Source organism: Euwallacea fornicatus, chromosome 32, assembly GCF_040115645.1.
Source record: "Euwallacea fornicatus isolate EFF26 chromosome 32, ASM4011564v1, whole genome shotgun sequence".
Lineage (NCBI taxonomy): Eukaryota > Metazoa > Arthropoda > Insecta > Coleoptera > Curculionidae > Euwallacea > Euwallacea fornicatus.
The window spans coordinates 1263910-1288263 of NC_089572.1; the positions used below are offsets into that span (position 1 = coordinate 1263910).

General features: G+C 38.3%; 1 protein-coding gene across 2 annotated transcripts; it reads left to right on the plus strand.

Annotated features, from left to right (window-relative positions):
* Positions 1-1535: 1535 nt before the first annotated feature.
* Positions 1536-23992, plus strand: Awh (Arrowhead). Of its 2 annotated transcripts, XM_066298768.1 has the most exons (6): positions 1536-1964; positions 17412-17593; positions 21787-22004; positions 22057-22296; positions 22434-22538; positions 23448-23992. In XM_066298768.1, the coding sequence occupies exons 1-6, from the start codon at positions 1902-1904 to the stop codon at positions 23507-23509; spliced, it is 870 nt and encodes a 289-aa protein (XP_066154865.1). In that variant the 5' UTR covers positions 1536-1901; the 3' UTR covers positions 23510-23992. The 2 variants fall into 2 exon arrangements, with proteins under 2 accessions (XP_066154865.1, XP_066154866.1); XM_066298769.1 differs by lacking the exons at positions 1536-1964; positions 17412-17593 and adding an exon at positions 19042-19246.
* The last annotated feature ends 362 nt before the right edge of the window (positions 23993-24354 follow it).

Here is a 24354-nt window from a genome sequence, read left to right on the forward strand (position 1 = left end):
GAGCATTTTTTTAGATATAAAACAAATATTCTTAAACGTTTAACTCAAATCCTCTCCTCGCCTTCTCCTCTCAGGACCATTTTCTACGAAATGAAATTTAAGGTTTTCCAGTTGTTCTCCTGATAGTAGAGTTAACAAGACAATAAGAAATATCCCATCAGCATCGCTTTCCAATTTCCCAACGCTTACGCGCCTGGTACTCTATTCTATTCTAAGGATAACATAGACATTAACGTTCTATTCTACTAAACATGTTACACCTTATTTGTATAATGCAGCAGTATAGATTGAGTTTTGCTTAGGATGATCATAAAATTCCATTCCGAAATGCTTCTTTTTTCGTTGTCTAATGCTTATTATATATATTATTCCTCTCTGCGCCCCTGAAATTCATCTAATGGAATCCTTGTATAAACGATGTTACCAAACAAAAAATCATTCCTCACGGCAAGGCAGTGGCGCAGATTGCAATTGTGCAAGACTGTACAATAGAAATTTAAGGGCCCTGCAATATTGAACACTTTTGACAGTTGACCTCATGCTATTTTAACTTTTCAAATTTACTCTTTTCATATCGCAATTGAAACCCTTCAGCAACGCCGCTGATACTTACAAGTGAAGGTGACAAATACACCTGGCTACAGTCAATTGAAATCAATGTCTTTTAACTGAGAAATTCAGAGGCGGAACATGTTTATGAGCACGTTTACACGTTAGTGCATAGTGTTTTTTTCATTTTGAGTTAGATTTATTTGAAATATTCTTCTCTACCCCCCTCCCTGATATCTATTTGACAAGGGAAAAGATTAATATAAACTTGCTGGTTTTGTCTTAACGACCATCAGCATGTCAGTGGCGTGCCTCCAACCTACTGACAGGTGTATGAAAACCCTGAATTTGCGAGAATTTTATTCTTTTATAGCCAGATGAAAAATTCTAGGATGCCCTTGGCAATGGAGAAATGTTACATTGGCGTAGTATTTCAATACTTAAGTTGCTTTTATATTGAATTTTTCATGTTCAGTAAATTGATCGTCTATATTAACTTGAACTAACCTGAACTGTCTACAGACTCTGCCCCTATAAATAAATAAGCAAATAATCTGTAACAAAATATTTGTAAGTAGGTCCCTGATTTAGGAAAAATCAATCTTTAGGCGAGATTTTCCTAACTTAAGTTAATGTCAAAACAAAAAAAACTGGCAGTAAAATAAGCTTCACTTGAGGTTTCGTCATTATACAGTATGCTTCTGATATTTGGCATTAAACGATAACGTACCTATAATTTTGATCATTTAATTTGAGGTTATATAAGTGGCGTAATTTATAGCTTTATTTATCTCTTGGATGGGTAAGTGAAGTGACTTTCAAAAAACATAAGGAATCTCTACCAATAACAACAATTTTGGCAAAGTGAAATCAATAACCTCCCGAATACAACAGCAACAACCTTCAATGTCAACAATCATTGACATTTCCAACTCGCCCAATTTATCATACCCTCCCTATAAAACCCCATAATATAACAACCTTCTGGTAAAAATACCTTCACTTCCCTCCTTGCGCTCCTCTCCCCCCTCCGAAAAATCCATACAAACCGAATTACCGAAAAACAAACAAAAACAATGGAACGTTCAACCTTTGGTGAAGTTGGAAGGTGGAGCCTCTCTTCAACTCCACCCAATGGAGGGTCTTTGGGGGGGGTTTGCGGCCAATCGCAGCTCGGGATCCCGGACAGTCTGCTCGGGAGTAGATGGGCGCAGCCCGGTTTTTAAAGCAGTTGTTTGAATGAGGCGCTCTAGTGATGGTCAGTTGTTTTTCGGTTGATGGAGTTTGGAAAAACGGACTGTCGATCGTTTTGGGGGGTTGTGGTTGATGTGCAATAGGGTGGGACCATTGGTATGGAAGTGTGCTCCAAAGTCAAGGACTGTTTCGTGGACGGATTAGAGGATAGAGAAATGAAGGTATATTGAAGAATAATGTGTTTTTTTTAGATTTCCGTGAACAATTTATGTCATCTATGAATCGTCTCCACAGTCTCCAACAAAATAGAAATTACCCTTTTTAAATTGGAAATAATGAAAAGTGTTTTTTGGAGAGATTGCGTATGTGATTGATTGCTGAACTCTCTGAGATATCAATTCCATTCCAGCCGAAATAAATGGATTTTTGATTTATAGTATATACAGAGTTTCTCTGAAATATGGAGGTGTATCACTCTGAGCACATAAATAAGAAAGAAACATTAAATATATATTTCTCAAAAATTTCTCATAAATATGTCAAAAACGAAGGACTGCGATGATACTCATTTTCTTTTATCGGAAAACCTGGCATTTTTGAGCAAAATTAGATCAATTTTTTTTAACTAACAAATTTTTAATGTAATTATTAAAGAGGTGTCCTAGTTGATGGTTCTAGTTAACAAAATTTCGAGAGGAACCTGCACCAGGATCAACAAGTTTGGGCTACAAGCCGCATTTATTTGTTCAACGTAACGATAAGTAAACAGGAATGCTTAGTGGTTCAGTATTTTCAAAAGCTACAGAAACTGAGAGATAAATCATTGCTAGAAATGATAAATTTCCGAAACAAAACTTCTTACGTCGACGCCAAATTCGATAAAATAATATTGTGATTAAACTTGTTATTGTACAGTAAAAAATTAAATAGACACACTAACTCAGAAACCATCACTTACAGGGCGTTTTCCGAAAACCAAATTTTTTTGTTACATTTTAAAAAGAAACATTCAAAGCGTTTTTTTACGTAAATTTCAACGATCTGAGTTATTTCTTAAAAAGCGAGATTTCAGAGTCATTTGACGGCATTCGATTTTGTTTAATGGAAAAGAGCTGCCGAGTGAACCAATAATATCCAAAATGTCCCATTGGAAAAGCCATAATTTATCTTGATAGCTGTCAAAATATTATTTTTTATGAAACGAAACTTTCATTGGAACTCTATTGAAAAACGCGTCTTCAACATTGTCCAATAGAAAATTCGAAATTTTGAGTCAAAAACTATATATATAGGCAGTTCTGATAAATGCTCGTTACTGAAAAACGCCTTATAGTTTCAAAACAGCAATAGATATGAAAATGGAAATTTCGCCTTTAAACGTTTCTCCAAGAACGGTCTCATGATTTACCGGCAAATTTTTCTCCATTTAGTGGCAAGATGAGTGAGGATTTTCTATAAAAACAAACTGTCCTTTCAGGCGGACTTAAGTATTTAAGTCGAAATAAACATTTCTACGCCTTTTATACAGGGCTTTCGATAAAGGTAGAAATTCATAAAAGTAAAAACATATATAAAGAATAAATACCATTTATGAAAAATCGCTCGTAGATGCCTCCGAAATGGAGTTTTTACCAAACGGCAGTCCGAGCTAATCTTCGGTAATAAGAGGAATCCTTCACTGAAAAATGAAAAAACTTATTGGCTCTACGCCACTGGACAGATCTAACCTTCAGGTATTGTTACAAAAGCTTTCAGTTAAATTGTTAATATATATTATTTTAAAATGTTTAATTGTTTATGAATTAAATGGGGAACAGAGGCGTTTTGGAAATAATGTTCGACATTCTAGGAATATGCGATTTAAAAAATAGCTTTTTCTTAACAATTGTCTAAAACATGGGCCATTTATAACTTAATGTTTTGAATTATAACGAGCCTTTTATCTCTTGAATGAGGAACCGATCTATAGCGTATCAAAAGGAGGTCGGATGCAGGCAATGCATTATGGTATGTATCGATGATTTTATTAATGCAAATGCTCAATATGGCCTCTTTAATTTTCAAAGCGTATACGTCCCTGTCTAAGCCTTGCAACTATCAAAGAATAGTTTATATTTAGAGATAATAAAATTACGTCAAAAGGCGCATACAGATTTTACCTCTTGCCTGTGTTCTTTTGTCTCATATTTCGAGAAAATATTTGAAAATATGTGACGTTTTATATCGAATATTCGTAGGATTTCGAGTAAATTTGTTACGTTCCTTTAGAAAAAATACAATTTTCGGCTGCAGTTCATTTGTTTTAAATTTGGGATCTTTCGGGGGATTATTTCAGGTTTCTGCAAATTAACATGCATCCAACGGCTGTTTGAGTTGTTTTCGTGAAATGCACGAAAACGCCAAAACTAGGAGTCTCCAGTCTCCACTGAACGACTCTATAAAATGGAATGTAATTTCAGGGGGGTGTCGAGTCACCAACTTTATCTAAAAGTTGAGAACTTCTGCTCCACGGTAATGCCCTTTCAAGCGTCTTTTTCTGCCAATTTATAGAGCTGTTCGGTGCAATTATTTAGAAACTAAAGACGTCCTGTTTCCTGTTTCAAAGTAAAGGTCAACGGCTTTGCAAATAAATTAACAAAACTTTCTTTAAATAGCGATCATTTTCACAAAGGACCGTATCGTACCACAACACCATTTCCATATAAATTTGTTGAAAAATAACAAGCATCTATCTTTCCGTTTAGTGACTGTGTAATTGAGACAATATGACACATTACAATGTATTTAGGGACATCCCCCAGGAGGTTGCTTCCTTACCTGACTGTTGAAATCTCCGAGACATCGATTCCGTTTCATTCGGAGCAAATAGCTTTGCATGGTATATACAGGATTTCTCATAAATGTAGATATGAACGAACATAGGCACATTAATGAAGAAAAACATCCAGTATATATGTCCGACTAGTCGCCGGTAAACATCTCAATAGCAGAGGGCATTGGAAGTTAGGTTTTCCCGAATTTTCGGCCACATTTTCATAAACAGAATTCTTTCTAGAAAAATTGGGAACCGTTCGCTTTAGGCTAATGGATTTTTCGTGTGATATAATTTCAGACACCTTCAGTGTGAGTATTCGAAAACCAGAGGTGTTGCATTCCAGATACACAATGAGTAAGAAATTATGTACAGGATATTTCATAAACATACGTATAAACTTTCAGGAGATGTAGTGCTCATAAACACAAATATTTAGACTGAATAAAGTTAGGTCCGAAATCGCTTCGCTTCCGAGATATAGAGTGTTTGATTTCTTTTTTTATATTTTTTGCTCATTTCAAAAACGGCTGGAGATAAGGACATGAAATTAGAGACACGCTATAGTAAAATAAACGTGCAAGTTCTGGAGTAGGCGGAATATTCGTACTTGCACCAGTCGCGTCCGTGCGGCCATTCAACGAGGTATTTTGAAAAAAAAACTGTACGCCACTGATTTCTTTTTAAATACGAATATATATTTTTTATATTCTATCGATTCTTGATAAAAAAAAGTATTTTATTATTCAAGTAGCCGTTTTCAAGGTGAAAAATATTTTCTCATTCCTCTGCATATCTAAAAGCCGGTATAGATTTCTAAGTGCGTGTTTTTTTAGTCTTTAGGAGAAATTAATTTTATTTTATTTTAGCGGAATTAACGGGTGAGAAAATAAACATATGTGAAACATGCATCGCAAACTAATAGTCATTCCTTACAAAGAATGGTTGCGTTAAATTCTGAGCTTATTTACACACGTAAAAAAGTTGGATGGCGGGATGGACAGTACTAATGAAGGTGGAAATACTTTGCCTACTCCGAAACATTTTCATTTATCCCGCCATAGTGTGCCGCTAATTTCATGTCCGTATCCCAAACCGTTTTTGAGATAATTAAGAAATCAGAAATGGAACATTCTGTGTCTTGAAAACGAAGCGATTTCGAAGCTAACTTTATTCGGTCTAGCCTTTATTTTTATTAGGTCTAGATCAATTGAAAATTTACCGGTATGTTTATGAAACACGCTGTACATAATTCTCGAATCCCGTAAAAGTTTTCCTGGCTGATTAGATCGACATCCAGTTAAAGTTACTTAGAGATTGGCAATGCCTTGGTTCTTAGGCGAAGTTAAAGAGGGCGAAAAATAGCAATGCTAAAAATTAATATTTAAAATTCAGAAACGCTCAAAATTTTGACAAATACCTTAGGTTAAGAATAAACTTAACTTTCAAAATCCTTCAAATCTTGAAACGTTTCAAATCGCTCCAGACTCATCCTCAATATGATTTTTTTTTGTTTAAGATGAAAATAGCTTTTACGGGGTTGGAGCGCGTCCATGCTCCCAATTCCAAAAATTCTCTTTCAAGCTATCTTTTACGATTAGTCTGAATTATCTTCAGATCCCTGGGGCTCATGAAACATTCCCAAGATTTAGGAAAATATTTCCTATCCCTGGTCAAATCTATTATTAATTTTTTCATTCGCCTGTGCAGTGAAATTACTAGCGGTCAGTTTGGGACGACGATGGCCCAGGAAAAAATTTTTGTCCGGCCAATCTGAAAACCGGTTGGTTGGCTGAACTTAAAACATACCTTCTTCTGAATAACTGCACAGGAAAACAGTATAGTGCACAGAAAAAAGACACTCCCAAACCAGCAGCGAGAACCGCAATTCGATGTATCGTTTAAAGTTTTCAGAATTTAACAATCAGTTCATTACACGTTTCGAAACCCATTTTCTCGTGCTTACAAGACTTTCCGTGCTCGGTTTCGCGGCACACAGGAATTTGTCGCGCCCGCTCTGGCGAACTCTATTTTCCGCACTCCTAATGAAATTCCAATAGCACCCCAGTGCGCTATTCCATGGTGGAGTATATTGTAGTACAGGGGCTCTTTAGACTAAGTAAATATTAATTAACTAAATTTGTGAACAAAACTGCAAAGTTATTTTCATTAATTATTTTTAGACGACAAAAGGTTACCTCGAAAGAGTTTCAACTTGAAGTGTTTAAAGTGTTTAAATTCCTTTATCCACGGGCATGAACATTTAAACATAAAATTGTGCAATTTTCAAAAAAGATTAAAAAAAAAAACAACTTTCAGACAATTTATGTAGAATGTAGTAGCCTGTATCGGATGTTCAATTACTGGCTTGGAAGAATAGTTGTTGATCGTCGAATGGCCTCCACCCTTACCTAATTTATCATTTCTTCGATTTTATTGTTTCACCTTCAAGATGTACATTTCGAGGTACGCATTTACTTAGGCCGGCGAGTGGTACCCAACGAAATAACGCTATGTTAAAATTTCGCTCAGAAGAGAAGGGATTTTGACTTGTACAGCTGGAGATAATTCATACATTTTCCCCCCTTCAAAACATAGTTTTGCGCCACTGTCGCGAGATACAGAAATGGTTTACTATGCACCAAATTTTCCCTGAGACACCCAGTATGCTAATACGTAGACTCATCCTCAGGGAGCCCCGCGGCGCGAAGCCTTCGGCCCGCGGTGGGCGCGATTTGTAATCCCTTTTGAGCCGCTTTAATCCGATCGTATTTCACTCTGCACACTCCCTGAATTATAATGTGTAAGGGGGCACTTAAGTCTGTTCTCTCGAAATCGGTCATGTGACCAAATTTATTGGTTGTCAATCCGCGCGGACGTTAAGTCAAGAATGTCAGAGGTCACATACCGTCACTTGTGTGGTACGACCGATCAAGTAGGTTTTTGTGTTCGATACAGTGCCGCGTATAGAAAACCTCACTCATAGTACCCACAGGTCTGCTCGGTACTTCGAAGAATATACTCTTAATCATGGGGATCTTGATAAAATCGCCATTGTGCGCGGTGCCTTGATTGATTATCGACTTTTTTGTCGCTCTATCACAATATCTATTCAGAGAGATACCTATAGATATAGTCGAACGGCATGTTTTCACAGTAGAGAAATAATGGAATCTTCGGGTGTACTGATTCTCCTAGTCGTAAAACATTTAGACTCCAAATCAGATCGTCAACTTTTAAATCCAAATGGAGAAAGTTTGCAACCCTGTGCGAGGTTTGATACTTGACAGGCCGAGGAGGTGTTACTCACATGACGAAATGTGCAAGTGCTCGGCGAGAGTTGAAAAAAATGTGAATTTGTCAGAGAAGGTCTCCTGTCAGCGCGAAGACCACCGCACTTGTCATGCCAGCTGCTCAACTTAAAAACAAAAGAAGAGCGCCATGTTGCCATGTTCTTTTAATACAATGACGCATCTCGAATTTGCTTTGCCAAGGTTAACTTTCTGAGGGTATATGATTCCAAAACAGAAAAAATGGTCGCTGGATAAGTAATGTAATATACCTCCAATGAAACTGGTATATGAAAAATGTTTATTTTGACCTCGAGAACAAAAACGAAAATCCCCGAAGAGAATCGAAGAAATGGCCGGCCTCGACAGCGCGCCGCATAATAAAGTCTATAAGTCACAGGTCTGGTGAATGACAGGTGTTGTGTATAATATTATTGTACAAATACAATATAAGCGTATTTTGATAAATGGTGGTTCGGGACCAACGAAGGTATCCAGCAGACATTCCTACCGGCCTTTTTGGTTGTAATGACTTCGATTTATCTACTTAATCAATTACGGGATAGCGCGTACGCTACACGCATGTAGAAGTCTCACAACCAGTTTCCGCATTGGGGTACCTCCTTAGGTTCACATCCTGTATATTGAACGTTCTCGGGTCTAATACTGCCACTTACAGAAAAGCGTTAAGTCATTATTTGCTTTCAAAACTCACGTTCGCCCGAAGTGGGATTTGGCCGTGTTTACATTAAAAATAATCAAAATATCCTTGCCCAAACACTCGATTTTTTCCATCAACCAGAAGGTACATCTGAAATTTTTCTTTCTCAAATACCGATGTAATCTGTCCTTTAAAACTACCGTACAAAGGGACATATTGTGCGTTTGTGGAATAATAATATATAGGTGACAGACGGCCCTTGACTTTTACAGAAAAGGTGTTTTTGCGAACAATAGATAAGCCCTATAAGCGGATTTTAAAGAGAAGCAAATCGGTTTAGCGCAGCCTCTTAAGTGGATTTTTGATTATTGTGTGAAAGTGGCCAAACTGCACTTTCGAGAGTTGCACGGTATCATAACAGGGAGTTGAAAACTTACTTTAACGCGCCGGCAACAGAGCTATCCAGGCCATTTGACACTGTGACAGTGACAGCTGGAAATAAAAATAAAAGACGACGGCGTAGTGGCCACTTGCCAAGGAGCCAGAATCGAACTGTCAAGAGTTGAGTCGCATTTCAACGAGTTGAAAACCAACTTCCGGCAACACCGTTATCTATAATCTAATCTTTAACAAAGTGATTGACAGTTTATGATCAAAACAAAAGAATGTGCCGGAGTTGCCGCTCTTGGACGTCAGATACCTTTTTTGAAAATAAACAAAACCCACTGTTGGAATTACAATTATTGACGTGGAGGTTTTATAAACATAAGAATGCAACTATGATTCCATTTTCAGGTTTTTTAAAACAATTATTATCACACTGGTTTAACTGCACCGGTAACGTGGCAGTCTATGTGAACTCTGACCAAGTGACATCGACAGTTTTTGTTGAAAACAAAAGAGTGCAGCGTTGTTGCCACCGTCAAACGGTAGATATTTTATCTGTTGCCTGCAAGTAGGCACATCCGGACACCGTTCCTTCCGTGGCATTACAATAGTGATTGATAGTTTGAAGTGAAAGCAGCCAAAATCTACAATAAACTTTATCTTGAATCTTCGGTGGCATTTTAAGGAGTTCGTCAGTACTGCTATATGCGGGTATTTTGACATTTTCGCATCGACAGATTGTAATAAAAACAAAAGAGTTTATCGTTGTCAATTAATTTTCTTATGATTGCTGGTAATTTTATTGATTTCCTGAAGGTTTCAAAATCAAGAACTTTCGAGATTTTTAGTCCTTTTCAGAGCTTTCGCGAGACACACTCTTCGTCTTGGCTTTATTTACACAGTTTGGTCAGCTCCCTGACATATCTCTTTAGAAACAAAAGAGAGAGGCGCTGTTGCCATTCTCGTTCATAACAGTTGTAAACGGCCCATAAACGCCCTCTCAACCGTCATCAATAAGCACGTGGACAAACCTCGTGCTGTTCATCATTGCCTCTTCATTGTGTCCACTTAGTTTACGTCTTTCCAGGTTGCAGAGGAAAAAAAAGGAAAATTTACGCGGTTTTGTGCTTTCAACTGCCCACCGGTCGTTAAGGGATCGTTTCTAGATTCTCGGACCTTTTGTGGAGATGATTTGTTACGTCTGAGGTGGTACCACGCGCCTTCTTCTGTTGTCCCCGACAGTTGTAAACATGGTATTTTGCGTCAGAGTGTGAAACGGTAATAAATGGAGCCGCCTTGGACATATTCGGTTGACCAAGGTTGGGATTTTTGATGCTTCCGAATGTGGCAACCTTCGGGTTAACGAGGAAAGTTTCTAATGAAATGTTTTAACACAAACTATGCTTATTTTGTGGCGTTTAAATCTACCCTCATTTCCTTGTTTCGTTATTAACCAAAACCCGGAGAAATAAATCTTTTTAACACGCACATTTAGCGCGAATGATTTGCATTAACGGTGAGTTCAACGCAGAGGTTTCCCCTAAACTTAATTAGCAAATTTATGACCTCACAGGCATATTAAGTCAGAACAAGAATTTATTTTGGAGCCTCATGTTAATTAACACGACATGGCAACACTCGAGAAACAAAAGCGCACCTCATCGTTGCCACTTACTCCCGCGTGAATTAATTCGGATATTAAAATATCAAAGGAGGATTGAAAATAAACAAGACGCGGGTTCTCACCGAAATCGAACCAAAACAACGCGGGTTATTTCACATCATGTCTAAGATCCTCGGACGTCCATCTGGGGCCCGGCCCATATGGTCTAAGAATGCTCATTCTTCAACGTCACTGACAGATTTTCATTGTGACTTTGTATATTTTAAAATTCAACTCTTTTCCTCGTTTGCGACACAATGAGGCCCTTTATTTGGCAGCTTTGATGTGTTCATCTCCATGATATTTTTGAGTGCGTGGGTTGAGACTATGACGTTGCCGTTGAAACTATGAGCCCGAACGACCAGGCGATATTTTTTATATTTTCAACTCGCAAAGAGTGTATTGTCAATCCCATCTCGGAGACGAAAGTCCTAAGTTAAATTCATTTTGCTTGCGATAAATGGCAACGCGGCATCTTTCTTTTGTTTTTATGTAAATGAACGTGATTGGCTAAGTCTCAGCAATCGAGGAGAATCTTACTTTGCCTGAAAAGTTAAACTTACTTTTTCAAGGAAATTCCAGATATTTCGCAAAATTCAAATTTCCGACGTGCTGCAGGAGGATGAAACTTGCATGGTAACAACCCGTCGGTTATTTGTTTAAATTTAGTCAATGGTGACCTATGACATGTCAAGAATGCACTCAAGTAAATTCCTGTGGTGACAAACTTTGAACATTGATTACTTATTTTGCTCTTAGAACATTATTTCGCTGATTTGCTTACAAAGCGAATCCTTTCATTTGCAAGTGAATTACTAGGTTTAAAGTCTTCTATCGGCAATAATGTGAGGTACCACATGGTGGTTCGGCTCAGCCTTCAAGGACGAACTCATACACGACCCTCCCCTTCAAGAACGAAACGTGTCTTAATAACAGTACATTACCCACCCCGTCTAGTTCGTCAGATAAACCGATATATCCTGATGCCATTTGAATCACATTCAAATAACATAAAAATCTGACGCAAATACAAAACTTTTTAGATTAAGAATTATTTCCCTAGATTGGAAAAATTGAAATATATTTTACATGTAAAACACGCGTGGGGTAAAAAGTTTTACTGCACGCATGTCACTGACAAATACGAACAAAACGATTTGACGTTTTAGTATGATGGACGAGTTGTACTGATTTTGCAAGTCTCTTCTTTAGTTTTCTCCAGATGGGTGCCTGATGCAAATTCTAACGTAAAAGCATGTCGATGTAGGGTTAGTTTAATGGCCATATTTTGCAAGTTTCCAGTAAATATCTTAGCACTTTTGAAAATGACGAAAACCTGAAAATATTACTAATTGGTGAGCTCTGCTGATCGGTAAAGCCTCTCCCTTCCATAGCGTTGTGCACATAGGTTTGTGGCTAAAATTTCAGCATTAAAGCACACCTATAGAAGCCATTTTAGCAACACCCGCCGGTTTGATTTGCGTGTGATAATTTTTTTTTTACCGTAGATCCATAATCCAGATTCGGGAAACCGAAGAATGGAACACTCTCGGGAAATGACATAAATATGTGCACAAGGCCATATGGCTGCAATCTGACTGGATACCCGGCAAAGAAATTTACGTTGCCCCTTTAAAAATGACAAACAACAGAGGATGAGGTAGTTCCTCGTAGGCGCTTTTGAACTTACACCACAGATTATCAGAAGGCTGCGTGGATGCGCATAGGCGCCACAACCATTCTAACATGTACAAAGCTCCATCTAACCGGGGCAGAACAACGTGAAATTGTTGAGAAAACCCAATATTAAGGGTTTAACGGACCCATGGACAAAGGACGAGAGACCCGCTGGGGTAATCAGTCCTTTCTTCGACTCCTGTCAACAACATTAACTATACATCAGCTGAAGCATTGGTATTCAGTTGTTGGGAGTTGTTGGTTTTTTGTAAAAAGTAGTTCTTGCGTGAATTCTGAAAGTGTGTCGTTTCATGGGCGTTTCTGATGTTACCATTCGTCCATATTGTATCTAAAAACTACTGCACATTTCAAGCATCACGTGTTTTTGCATATTCATTTCAGGCATTTTTTTTAAGGATCCACGTGCCTGGCATCCTTTTTCCTTCACATCGGCTTTTGGGATTTCAAAAATTTTGAAAATATACTGTCGATGAATCGTTCCAATTCACGTACATCAACGGGGAAATCGCTCGTGGAAACCATAAAACAAGTCTCGAACTTTACCCACGATCAAATTTCCGGAACAAATCGTATTCGGTGTCAAAACCGCTGTTAGTAGGCGCAAAGACATTATTGTTTGTAAATTTTTTAAGCTTGTCCTTTTGTCTTAAAGAATACCGTGAACTTATGTCCTAAGCCCAAACCACACGAAAGGGATCATAAATATGTAAAACTCCGGATTCTTATGTCATAAACATAAAGCGGGGCCACGCCTTTGGTATTATATAGAATCGCTTATAGTTTTGACCGAGCTTAGACGCATTAAGTCACGAAAAATTTTTAGGTATATTTATGCGACCAATTTCCATGGAAATTATCTCCCAGATAAAGTTGACAGTGGTTTGTTCCGTTGCCCCGGAAGATTTTTTTTAAATCGAAAACTGCAACAATCGGTATCGGGTTTCACTTAAGGCTGCTTAATATTCGTAGCCGGTCCGTAACTCATTTTCATGTCAAACACTCCCGGGTGACGTAGCCGTAGCCACGCCCGATCAAATTGAGCGGGCCGGGGTTTTATGTATCAAAGGGCTCGTTAGCGCTCCTCGCTACTTTTTCAGCCCTTTTTGCATTCGTAATTGAGCCAGAGCATATGCAAAATAGTTGAGAGTCGGCTTATGTATGCACTCTGATCGATAACTTATTCCAAGGTGCGGGTTAGCACTGATAAGTCGACCCTTAGAGATGAACAAAACGCGCGGCCACAATGGCAAAGGCAGGGACATGAGCTCTACCTCTGTTAATATGATAAATATACACTCACACCCTTGTAAAAGTCAATATGTTCCAAGTGCGAAATAATAGAGTGGGCTGGCACAATGGGTGTCATGTCTTGTACGAACCACTGTATATCACGTCCCCCTGGTGTAAGTTTTATGGGAGACCACAAAAGGGGCCTTTGCGGCCCTTACGCGTCATTACACATTAACGGATTTCGGAGATTTTTGCTACCCGGAACCACCTTTCCGGCTTTTTTGATCGATGCTTTCTGTTAAAGTTAACCGAGGGATTAATTCTTGTTTTGAGAGCTTTTGGCAATAAATGTGTAAACACGCGCCGAAGAACAAGTTTTAAACGAAGAAGTCATTTGTAATTTGTGAACCGATGCAAATGCGTTTGCAAATAGCTCTTAGTCGTCTCACTGTTTAATTTACTAATTTTTTATTATATGAAAGTTATACAGGATGTTTCCGTATAGGTACGGACGATTTTAGGGGGCGTTTGTTGAGATATTAGTCTAAAAAAAATTCGTATGGACGTAGATCCGAACACGCTTCGATTCTAAGAATGTCCAATTCCTCTATTTCTATATATTTTTTTAATATTTCAAAAACGTTTTGAAATACCTACACGAACTTGGCGACATGCTATGACAGGATAAATATGTATTTTATGGAGTAGGGAAAACAATTCCACATGTACCAGTAGCATCCCTGCATTTATCCTGTGACGAAATTTTAATGAAAAAAAAATGGCCGCCACTGACTTTTTCTCATGTGTCGCAAATATTTTACCTCTTTAACAATCATACCTTAGCAATCTTAAAAATGTTTGCATTTTGAAACTTGTAATAAACATTTCCTAGCTCTATAATTGGCATGGAAATCAGAAATTATTTTTCATCTAGAACGACAAAACGCTAAAAATACTTCTTTGGTAAAAATCGATGAACTATTTAAAAAAATCTATTGGTGCGAGAAAAAGTCATTTCAGTCAAGTTTTTCATCAAAAATGTGTCATTAAATAAATGCCCGGACGCCACTGGAGAAAGTGGAAATGTTTTCCTTCTCCGAAAAATGCATATTCATCCTGCCATGGAGTGCTGCAAATTTCAATGTGTTTTTGAAGTAATTAAGAAAATACAAAAACAGCACTGAATCTGCTCTATCTTGGAAACGAACTGTGTTGGTAGCAATGTTTATACCAATTTTTTTTAATAAAAATTCATCAGCTATTACCCTTTAAAATATTTCGCGCTTATTCGAGAAGATCTTGTGTATTCTGTGTTAACAAAGCTTATTCACCCAATCATGTAAATGAAAAAGGAAATAAATCACTAACGAAATTGTAAAAAATGCCGGAAAGTGTACTCGTTAGTGTAGCAGCAAAACTTGTGGCAACACTGCAAGCGACAGTAATTATATTATTAATTTGGAAAAGAACGTAGATCTCCCATGGAGAAATATCTCATATAAGTCCAACAACTACGCATTAATGACAGAGCTTATACCTACTCACTAATTAATTAAAATAAGACCCTAACGACTCACTAGAGAATTTGAAAGGAATACGGAATGTCTTTTTTTTTGTAGATGATTAGAAAATCTGCAACTAGACATGTGAGTTTGGCGCTAAAGCGATTTTGTTCGCCCACATAGTGCCGGGTTGGTGTTTCTCGGGATACCGACCAACTAAATTCCTTCCCCCTCTTCAGCCTGGATCCCCCCGAGATCACCATTAGGCATTACTTAAAGAAAGGGGGTGGTGCAATTTGTTCATCGAAGGGAAAACTTCCATCTCTCATCTATACATATTTTCCTATTCCCGTGCGACTCTCAGTGCTTATCCTCCTGTGGCCTCCAAGCGTTCTCCACCCTCGTCCATCCATGTTCCCTCCGTTTTTTACCTCGATTCTACATATCCATTTTCCCGATCTTTTCTGTGGCTCGTTCATCATTTTCCTTCTATTCTAATACTCCTATAATCCCGCTCTCTGTCGTTTCCTAATCCTTCTTTTTCTAATCATTGTCTCTACAACGTTTGTGGGTGTTAAGGATTTTCGAAAGTCAAATGCTTCACTAATTGTTTTTTAAATTGGTCCTGTATGCGTGATTCACTAGTTCTAGCAGTTCATAAATTTCTGTATTATAAGATTATTACAATATCTTAAATAATTTTACTTAATAATTTCCTTGGAACCAAAGCTAGGTGACTCAAAATTTATTTTTCGCTGTTGGCTTTATTGAGCAAATACTCTCTGAAATCTTGAAGGCAGTAGCGCGTACAACACTAATTCATTTATAGATAGATCTCAGACACTTAGTAACTGGTTGAAAATCTGCCAACCAATTTTTCATTGCAATAATCTTCAGAATTTATTATTGGCGGCTTTAACGGCGTCGAGGGTTCTTCAAAAATTTCAAGTATAATCCAACCTCAAGAGGTCTTGAGCGGAAGCTTCGAAGAAGGAAGTTTTCCGAATTTGATTTTGTCATCCCGAAAACTGCGAAATGTAGTGGAGCAAAATCCCCAGTGAACATCTCAAAAACTGCCACTAAACTTGATCTGCTCGAATGAAGCAAAAGCAATTAAAAGCGCATTAATGCCTCACACCGAACCATAATTCAAGCTCGCACCTTGTCCTGCCTCGGAACCCTGGTACCACAACAAGAAAAAATAGTCGGCCTCAACAGGACCGCGATGATAAACCGAAAAACGGGCTTCCGAACAAAGGCGAGGAATTCCGAAAGGACCATTTATCAAAAAATATTCGAGAGTGTCGTCGGCGACTTTATACGTCTCACCTCCTCTATATATTTTATATCTTTTACCAGACATTATATTTTTTAAATTCGTATATACGACTTTGTTCTTACAAAGCCTTATTGTGCTTTAAGTGATTTATTGATGATATATTACGGGTGTGAGTGGAGAACAGGCTCTGATGCTTCTATCTCTTTCTACACGTATGGTTCTTTTTCATTATCTGTCTGTATATAGCATTTTTAATAGCAATCATTAGGTAATACAAAGCTCCCTTGGTACTGGCAAATATCTGGGGAGCCTATTATATTCCGAAAGTCCCTAAAACGGCGGCCGGCTTGATGATTTTTCACAAATTTAACAGCGCGGAGCTCGCTGAGAATCCTCAGATCACACTTTCCAATCTTCATCGCATTTGAAAGTCCCTAAGGCAGCTGCTTTGACAAACAATGTTAACAGATCTGACGTTTAGGTGAAACGATCTGATATAAATCAATCTAATCCAGAGGAAGGACGTGTTAGATTAAATAGACATTAAGTGGAACCGACGAACTTAGTAGATAATTTTAAACTCACTTTGCGGCCCTGTTGAACACCAACGATGGTGCACGCTCGCGGCTGATTAATTTCAATTTTGATAACTGACCGTAAATGACATAGCAACACATGACAAGTATAACGTGAAGTCGACGGTCAAGTGAGGTTAAAAATTCTTGTCAATGGCTCATTACATTGTATTTGCACACCATGTATTTTCATGACCGTGAATTATATAGAGTCTTTGAGGCTATCGGAAAATCGCGCTACACACTAATATCCGAATAGCCTCAGTTAGCAGGCGGCACGCCTGAAATAAAAGAAGACGCTGTGCCGTAATTGGCTAACGCTGACCGCTATAATAAAATTATCGGCCCTCGGACGGTATTCGCGGGGGTCCGTAAGGCAACATCAATGGTGGCGGCCTGAAACAAAAGCGCACCGTTCCGGGGCGCCCAGCCTATGGGTGAGATCGAACGCGCCGATAGAGCCCTATTAAGATGTTGTAATTAAAAGGTGTCAAGTCCGGTGAGAGGGCCGGAACAGCTGACAGTCGGTCGACTTTTAACTCTTTTTCAACGTCACTTTTGCAATTTTCAGACTGAATTTCGGCTGTGTTCTGCCTGCGGCGACCCGATCAGCGACAAGTTCCTACTGGAGGTGTCCGGCAGGAACTGGCACGCGAGATGTCTGCGCTGCTGCGTCTGCCAGTTGCAACTGGATCGGCAGCCATCTTGTTTCATACGGGATAGGGCGATATATTGCAAGGCTGACTATGCAAAGTAAGTCTCATTTTAATCCATAACAAAACCATTTGGACCGTTTGATGCTTAATTAGAACCCGATTGGAAGCCAAAACCACAGATGAGGGTAATGGTAAACGGAGACGTCGACTCGAATTTACCGTGGATTTTCGCTAAAATTTTTCTAAATTAAATGAAATGAAAAAAAAAATCATTTGCAACATCCAAAAACACAGATGCGGCATGACTGGAAACGCACCAGCGAAATAAATTGACATTTCAAGTATGACCTTGTTGTGACCGCCCACAATTAAAATAGTCAACAAGAATGCGAGCTGTTATTGGTCGATTTTCATATTTCACGCGTGTAATTTTGAACCGACCAATCACACGGGATGAAACAGTCAATCAAACCTGTGCAGGAAAACGCATATTATAGTAGGGGAGTGGAATTTTTTTCTGTATAAAATCAGAGGAGTGCTGGCAGCGAGCAAGAAATTCAGAGTGCAGATTAGCATTAGGTCATTTTTATGTGTAAAAAATCTAAAATAAGTACGCTATTGAATCAGAAGTTTGCTCAATGTTGTTAACCTTTAAATTAAAAGAAGCCACTCGATATGTATTATTGCTTCGGCCCATTGTGGCCTGCGAATTTGACTTTGTTCGGTGCCAAAGTTTCTATTTGTTACATGGAGCAGTTGTTTTGTTCATGTTGATTTTTTACAAGTTACAAAGAAACCGCGAATGTTAACTGCGGGCAGGAAACAAGGTCATCAATTTCTTCAAAAACGTACTTGTGCATCTTCGCCTTGAAAGTACCGTTTGGAAGATTGATGGTTTGGAGAGGTGCCACTGACACGTTTAAAAACACAAAGCCCTCGAGTGTGCACACTACAGACATTGAATCACAACCGTGATCGCAAAGGTCGCCTTTGGAAGATTTCGCTTCGACCGAAAACCTTATTTCATGCAATCGCCCGTCATAGAAATATTATCGATAAAATCAAAATCCCTCCGGTCGATTACGAGATATTTAGCTAAAACAAAAGCGTATCCATATCACGCCGTCGGATCTCTTTTGACTGTTAAACATTTGTTGCAGAACAGGATGACTTGCCTGAATTCCGGCGGTACTTTTTATGGCACAGACCTCCAACGAGCCTTTTTCTGTTTGTTCACAAGAACAATCGCGCGATGTACGCATGAGAGCCGCTTTTTTCCTACACTACGTGTAATCAATCACTTTACTTTCTGATTAAACCAAAGATCGGGTTCTTAATCGGAGTTAATAGGGCGAACTGAATGGGGACATTCTCTATCTCTATCAGACTTCTGGGAACGTACCTATGCGCGATTAGGGCGATAGAAGGACGAGACAACGTTGGAAGGAAAAAAAACGAACAAACTGAATAATCTTCCGAAGATGATGTGGTCAAAATGTCACTGTGTTGTCTTCACAAAATGACAAATGAAATACGGGAATCGCCAGTCACCGTCCAACAATACCTCCGAGTATGTTATGTGAAGTCGAGTGTGTGTGGCAAACTAAAAATTCCCTATGCTTAATCGGGCATGTACTTTAGTTTTTATTACAATGGGCGATAGGATAATATTTTGCTTTATTATGAATGATGATACGTTATGCTTCAGAGGAGTGGATAGCACGCAACCTACGCCACTGACTTCGCCAGAGTATGTCCTCCGAAAATGGCCCCCCTTTCTCCCGTACGTCCCTGACTACCGGCGAATCGACAAAACATTCTTCCTGTTAAAGCTGACCTTCGAAAGATACATGTAGGAAAAAACCAGTTGCGTAACCCACTGCTCTAGACAAGCAAACTATTAATTACCATGTAACATCAATCCAATGTTGTCTTCTAGCGCTTCGTGCGCACGCTCTTGGATTGTGCCTGATTAGTGCTCAGCCTGCACCACTTCGAATCTTCCTCGACTATCCCTTATATTGAAGTATGAATTTTGTTATGTTTAGTTAGATTATTATTTATAATTAAAAATGTGAGTGTAAGTGACTACCCTCCATCGCGCGCCTCGGATGAAAAACGAATAAAAAAGACGCTTCCCTGTTAGAGGAAAAAAATCAAATAAGGCAAACTTTAAAAGATAAATGTAGCAAAGTACCAGTGGCGTTACCCAGTGCTCTGGATGGCCAAAATATCATCAAAACTAATCAAAGCACGTCTTCTAGCGTGGCCTCTTCTGAATGAATTACACCTGCACTTTACATAACCTGCAGCACTAACTATGTTAGAACCGACCAAAAATCCCCCACTATCCCATGTTAAATAAATTTTATGCCTCATTATCTCACACGCATATCTCTTAAGATAATAAACTAAACTGCCCCGAGTACTTCCCATGCAGTATTAGGAACGAATAGATAAACGCCCGTTTAATGTAGTCACTCAGAATTGTTATCATGTGCCACCTCGTGTTTCAAAATTATTTCTATGATAATCTCCAATACTTGCCTGTTACGCCTCTGGTTTATTTGAACGAAGAAGGTGGCGGCCATTTATATCATCTGGAGGAATGTTCAGTGGTGACGCGCGTTTTTCAAATTAACGCATCCTATTTCAAAATTCTAACGTTACGCAATGTTGACCTGACTTAGGGCGTAAAGCTTCTCATTTCGTAATTCGCTCATAATGGCTACGATTTAGTTGGATTTATCAAAATGTCTCACAGACCTGCAAATGACCATTTTACGTAAATCGAAATCAATTTGGTGTAAATAATAAAATCGATTAAATCTCCAGCCTGGCTGCCTGTTTCTCGATTAAAATGCAGAACGATACGCGTCTGATGGCGGTTTCAAACGATTAAATAATTGCACCATAAATTCATTTAACGGGCGTATTATTAGACAAACTGTACCGTTAATGGAAATACTCGTTAAGAAAGATTCTCTAAGAAAATAATAATAAATTTATAAAGAAACGTACGTAATTCCGTAGGCATTTTTATTTGTGTTGGGGCTTGTTGTGTCGCTGGTTTTTACTTTTGCTTTTACTCAGCCATCAAAGCAGCCAATTAGAGCGAATCAAAACTATTATCCTATATTATCTCCTTTATGAACCTTTATGATTTATGTTCTTTCCTAAACATTCCGATAAATCCTCTTTCAGAAAGTTAATAAATTGATATGGCACGCCACTAAATATTAAATAGTAGATCGTGGATTTGTACATGGCGGCTTAAAGCTCAAACGTGGAAATTCAAAATTTAAATCACGCTTCGCAAACGTCAGTAACAGATCCCAAATAGTTTGTTAATTTGGCCTGATCCGCCTCTGAGTTTCAAAGTATAAACCTGCTATTTTTTCCATGCGAACTGGGCCCTCATGCGAATGATCCCGATTGTTACACAGTAGCGGAGCACTGACTAATCTGCACGAGTCCCTTTGGGGCGCCAGAGTTCACAGATTAAACCCGATTTTAGAAACTTCATAAATAATCTCTCTAGACTGTTTTTCAAATTTCACCTGGCACGGCCCTGGGTTTTAGGCAAAAAACTTTTTTTTTTTTTTAATTAAAAGCGCACGCCTAAAGGAAGTTCCGCTCACGTTTCACAGGGGCGGAGGTTCAACAAATTTTATGAAATTTCACCAATTTGTTTCGATAGCAATCTCGATTTTATGCACCGAAATCAACTACGTTTTGTGAATATAAGGGCTTGAGGAAATTCTTGAGAACGCTAGACAGTGGCGTGGAACGATGTCTTACACGAAAAGAGTTAATGAATCTATGGATTAAATAAACGTTCATAAAACTTCAGAAGTCGTTCTGAATTATTTTCAGGGCGACAAAACTCTTATCAAGAGCCGTTGTTTACACCTCACCTTTATCTCCCATAGTATCTGTAGATACAAAACAAATAGCCACTTATTTTCTCCAAGTGATTTATTAACGGCTCGAAAATTTGGCGAACGAAACACGCACAAGGGCATCAGAGAACCCAATTAAAAACGCCCACTAGTACCCGATGGGCGCGTTAATTAAACGAAAAACATACTTTAGTGCCTTCCGACACAGTTATTCGGGTCCGGAGAGAATTCCAAATTGAAGTTCTGTGTAACCGGTGGCCGGTTTGTCATGTCCGACGAATAAAAATTTCTAAATTAGACCTCTCATTAAAAGATACAACATGCGATTGCGTAGGCATATAAGAACCACTCGAAGACGGGAGATTTATGGGAAAATTTCCGCTTTCAGAAGCTTCGGAGCCAAATGCTCGGTCTGTCTGCGCAGCATTTCTTCCAGTGATTGGGTGCGCAAAGCAAGAGACCACGTGTACCATTTGGCGTGCTTCGCCTGCGCGGCATGCCACCGGCAATTATCCACTGGAGAAGAATTCGCCCTCCATGAAGATCGGGTGCTCTGCAAGGCCCACTATCTGGAAACCCTGGATGGGGGCACCACTTCCTCTGACGGTAACTACTTAGTAGTAAGTGCCAACTTAGATTAAGCCGAAGGGCTTTGTAGATGGCTGCGATATCGACGGGTACCACAAAAACAAGGCGAAGCGGGTGCGGACCACCTTCACGGAGGAGCAGCTTCAAGTGCTACAAGCCAATTTCCAGCTGGATTCCAATCCGGACGGACAGGACCTGGAGAGGATAGCTCAGATCACTGGACTCAGCAAACGAGTCACGCAGGTCTGGTTCCAGAATTCTCGGGCCAGACAGAAAAAGCATATGCACACTGGGAAGGGGAAAAATCAAAGTAAGCACACTTGCCTGAACTAAACCGAACTAGATTTGGTTGTCATATTTCTAGTCTAGATTTTATTTAAATGGTCTGTCTGGTCCAGATGTCTATGGTTCTATTCTAGTTTCCATTACAGTTCTTTGTTGTTTCAGTCCATAATAGTAGTCGGGAGGAAAACAGCTTCGGAAGGCACATTAATCTCCATTTAACGTACTCCTTCCAGCAACAGAACAAAAACGGTATCTTCTCGCAACCTGGTAAGTTGTTATTTAAAGGTTTCTGATCGAGATGGAATAGCTTCCGAATTGTCAATGGTTTGATGATTTACATACCGGCATTATTCTTTGGATTCAACCTCTCCTGTGAATCATACCATAATGAACAAAGGGCGATAACAACGTCTGTTCACGTTAGTATTTCTAACCGTTTTGTAGTTTCGAAGCCTCAAACAAGAAATTTTTAGATTTCCTTACATTAATATTTTTTTGAAGTGAAATTTTTAATTCACCATATTGTCAACTTTATTTAATTTCAATTTGAATTTTTCATGGCACTTTCGACTGTGTTCCAATTTGTGTACGTCATCCGAAGATATAATTTGGTATTTTGCCTTAACTGGTTTTGAATTTTATTTTGCTTTAATGTACATATAAGCATATTCTCCACTTGGGTTCAATAATCTTACTTAGAAGTTCCCCGAACTTGTTCGGGTTTCTGTAAATTACATTATTATGTCAATAACAAATTTATTTTTTAATATGGGATTTCCATTGAAATATTCTATGTTACTAAGCCGACTGTCTCATGCAAAAAGTACTGTTTTCCACACTAATTACAGAATATATGTTATTGCAATTTTCCTCTGTAAGACCTTCCTTAATAAAGTGGTGATTATTTTTCTAAGTAAATATTAAAGGTTCACAAACTTCCTTATTTTTTGCAATAAATGCATGCAATTCAAATTAAAATGCATAAATAAATCATGAAGAAAATATGTCATACCGTCACTAATCGGATTAAAAGTGTTTATGAGGTGTGAAGAACTGTTAACACCGCTCTACCTGTTGGATAATTTATCGCTTTTTCTTGCAAATTTTGTTATTCTAATGTATTTCTTTATTTATAAATCTAGTTAGGCCATATTTTCAACTCCCTATCTTTTTCAGATTCAGCTTTAGACGACCTGTCGCAGGAATCTACGCTACATTGTATGCAAAGTGAAGTGTAGTAGTGAAAATCGTTTTTACTCAAGTTGTTACTACTGAAAACAATCTTTCTCTCTCTGTGGTATATTCAGTTTAATGTAACACTATGAGCATAAAAATTGTTTATTTTTTGTAAATATGTAAATATAACTTGTAAAAAAAGCTCCTACGATGTAATATTATCATGCAAGTTGTTTTTATTGTTATTTATTACTTTATTTTATTTTATATCAGTGAAACTGTCTTTATGGCACTTTTTGTAGGTATAATATATAAAAACTTGTAAAAATAAACCTGTACCTACATGGGAAACATGAACTTTCTGGGTGTCAACAAGTTAGTCTTTTAATGAGATATCCAAATTAATATTCTGCGATTATCGAAATATGCTATAAATTGAATTTGTTATATAGTTTTCGTTTCGGCCCATAGATCCGTTGACACCCTTGATGTATTTCATATATTTATTGTTGTAGCATAAGAAATCAGCGAAATAAAAAGCCTACTTATATTATATATTTTTCGTATTTTATTTTTTGAGTTTCAGTAGATATAGGCTCAACTTTTTGCCTTTTTGCTTCCCAATCTACTCCTTTTTATGCCATGTGGGCCCCTGCCTCCCTTCAAAACGGTGTTCCCATATGCTTTAGGAAGGAAATCGGTGTTGATTAGAAGGTCCAAGATTTTTCTCCGATTATCCGCCCATATTCCATCCTATTTCACTAATCTTCGTAACTGATTATTTTAAATGTTATCAGTGAATATTAATTAAATCCGGAATCGTTTGGAGTCGACTTAAATGCAAATCGTGGTGTTGTTGCATATAAGAAATTGGACATAATAGATATAGATCACTTTTCTGTGAACA

What these genes read in the sequence shown, in the direction of transcription:
- Awh (XM_066298768.1), top strand. Translation starts at nt 1,902, where the DNA reads ATGGAAGTGTGCTCCAAAGTCAAGGACTGTTTCGTGGACGGATTAGAG. An exon ending in GGGCACCACTTCCTCTGACG is followed by an intron (nt 22,005 to 22,056) that starts GTAACTACTTAG and finishes AGGGCTTTGTAG; the next exon opens with ATGGCTGCGATATCGACGGG. An exon ending in CGGTATCTTCTCGCAACCTG is followed by an intron (nt 22,539 to 23,447) that starts GTAAGTTGTTAT and finishes TATCTTTTTCAG; the next exon opens with ATTCAGCTTTAGACGACCTG.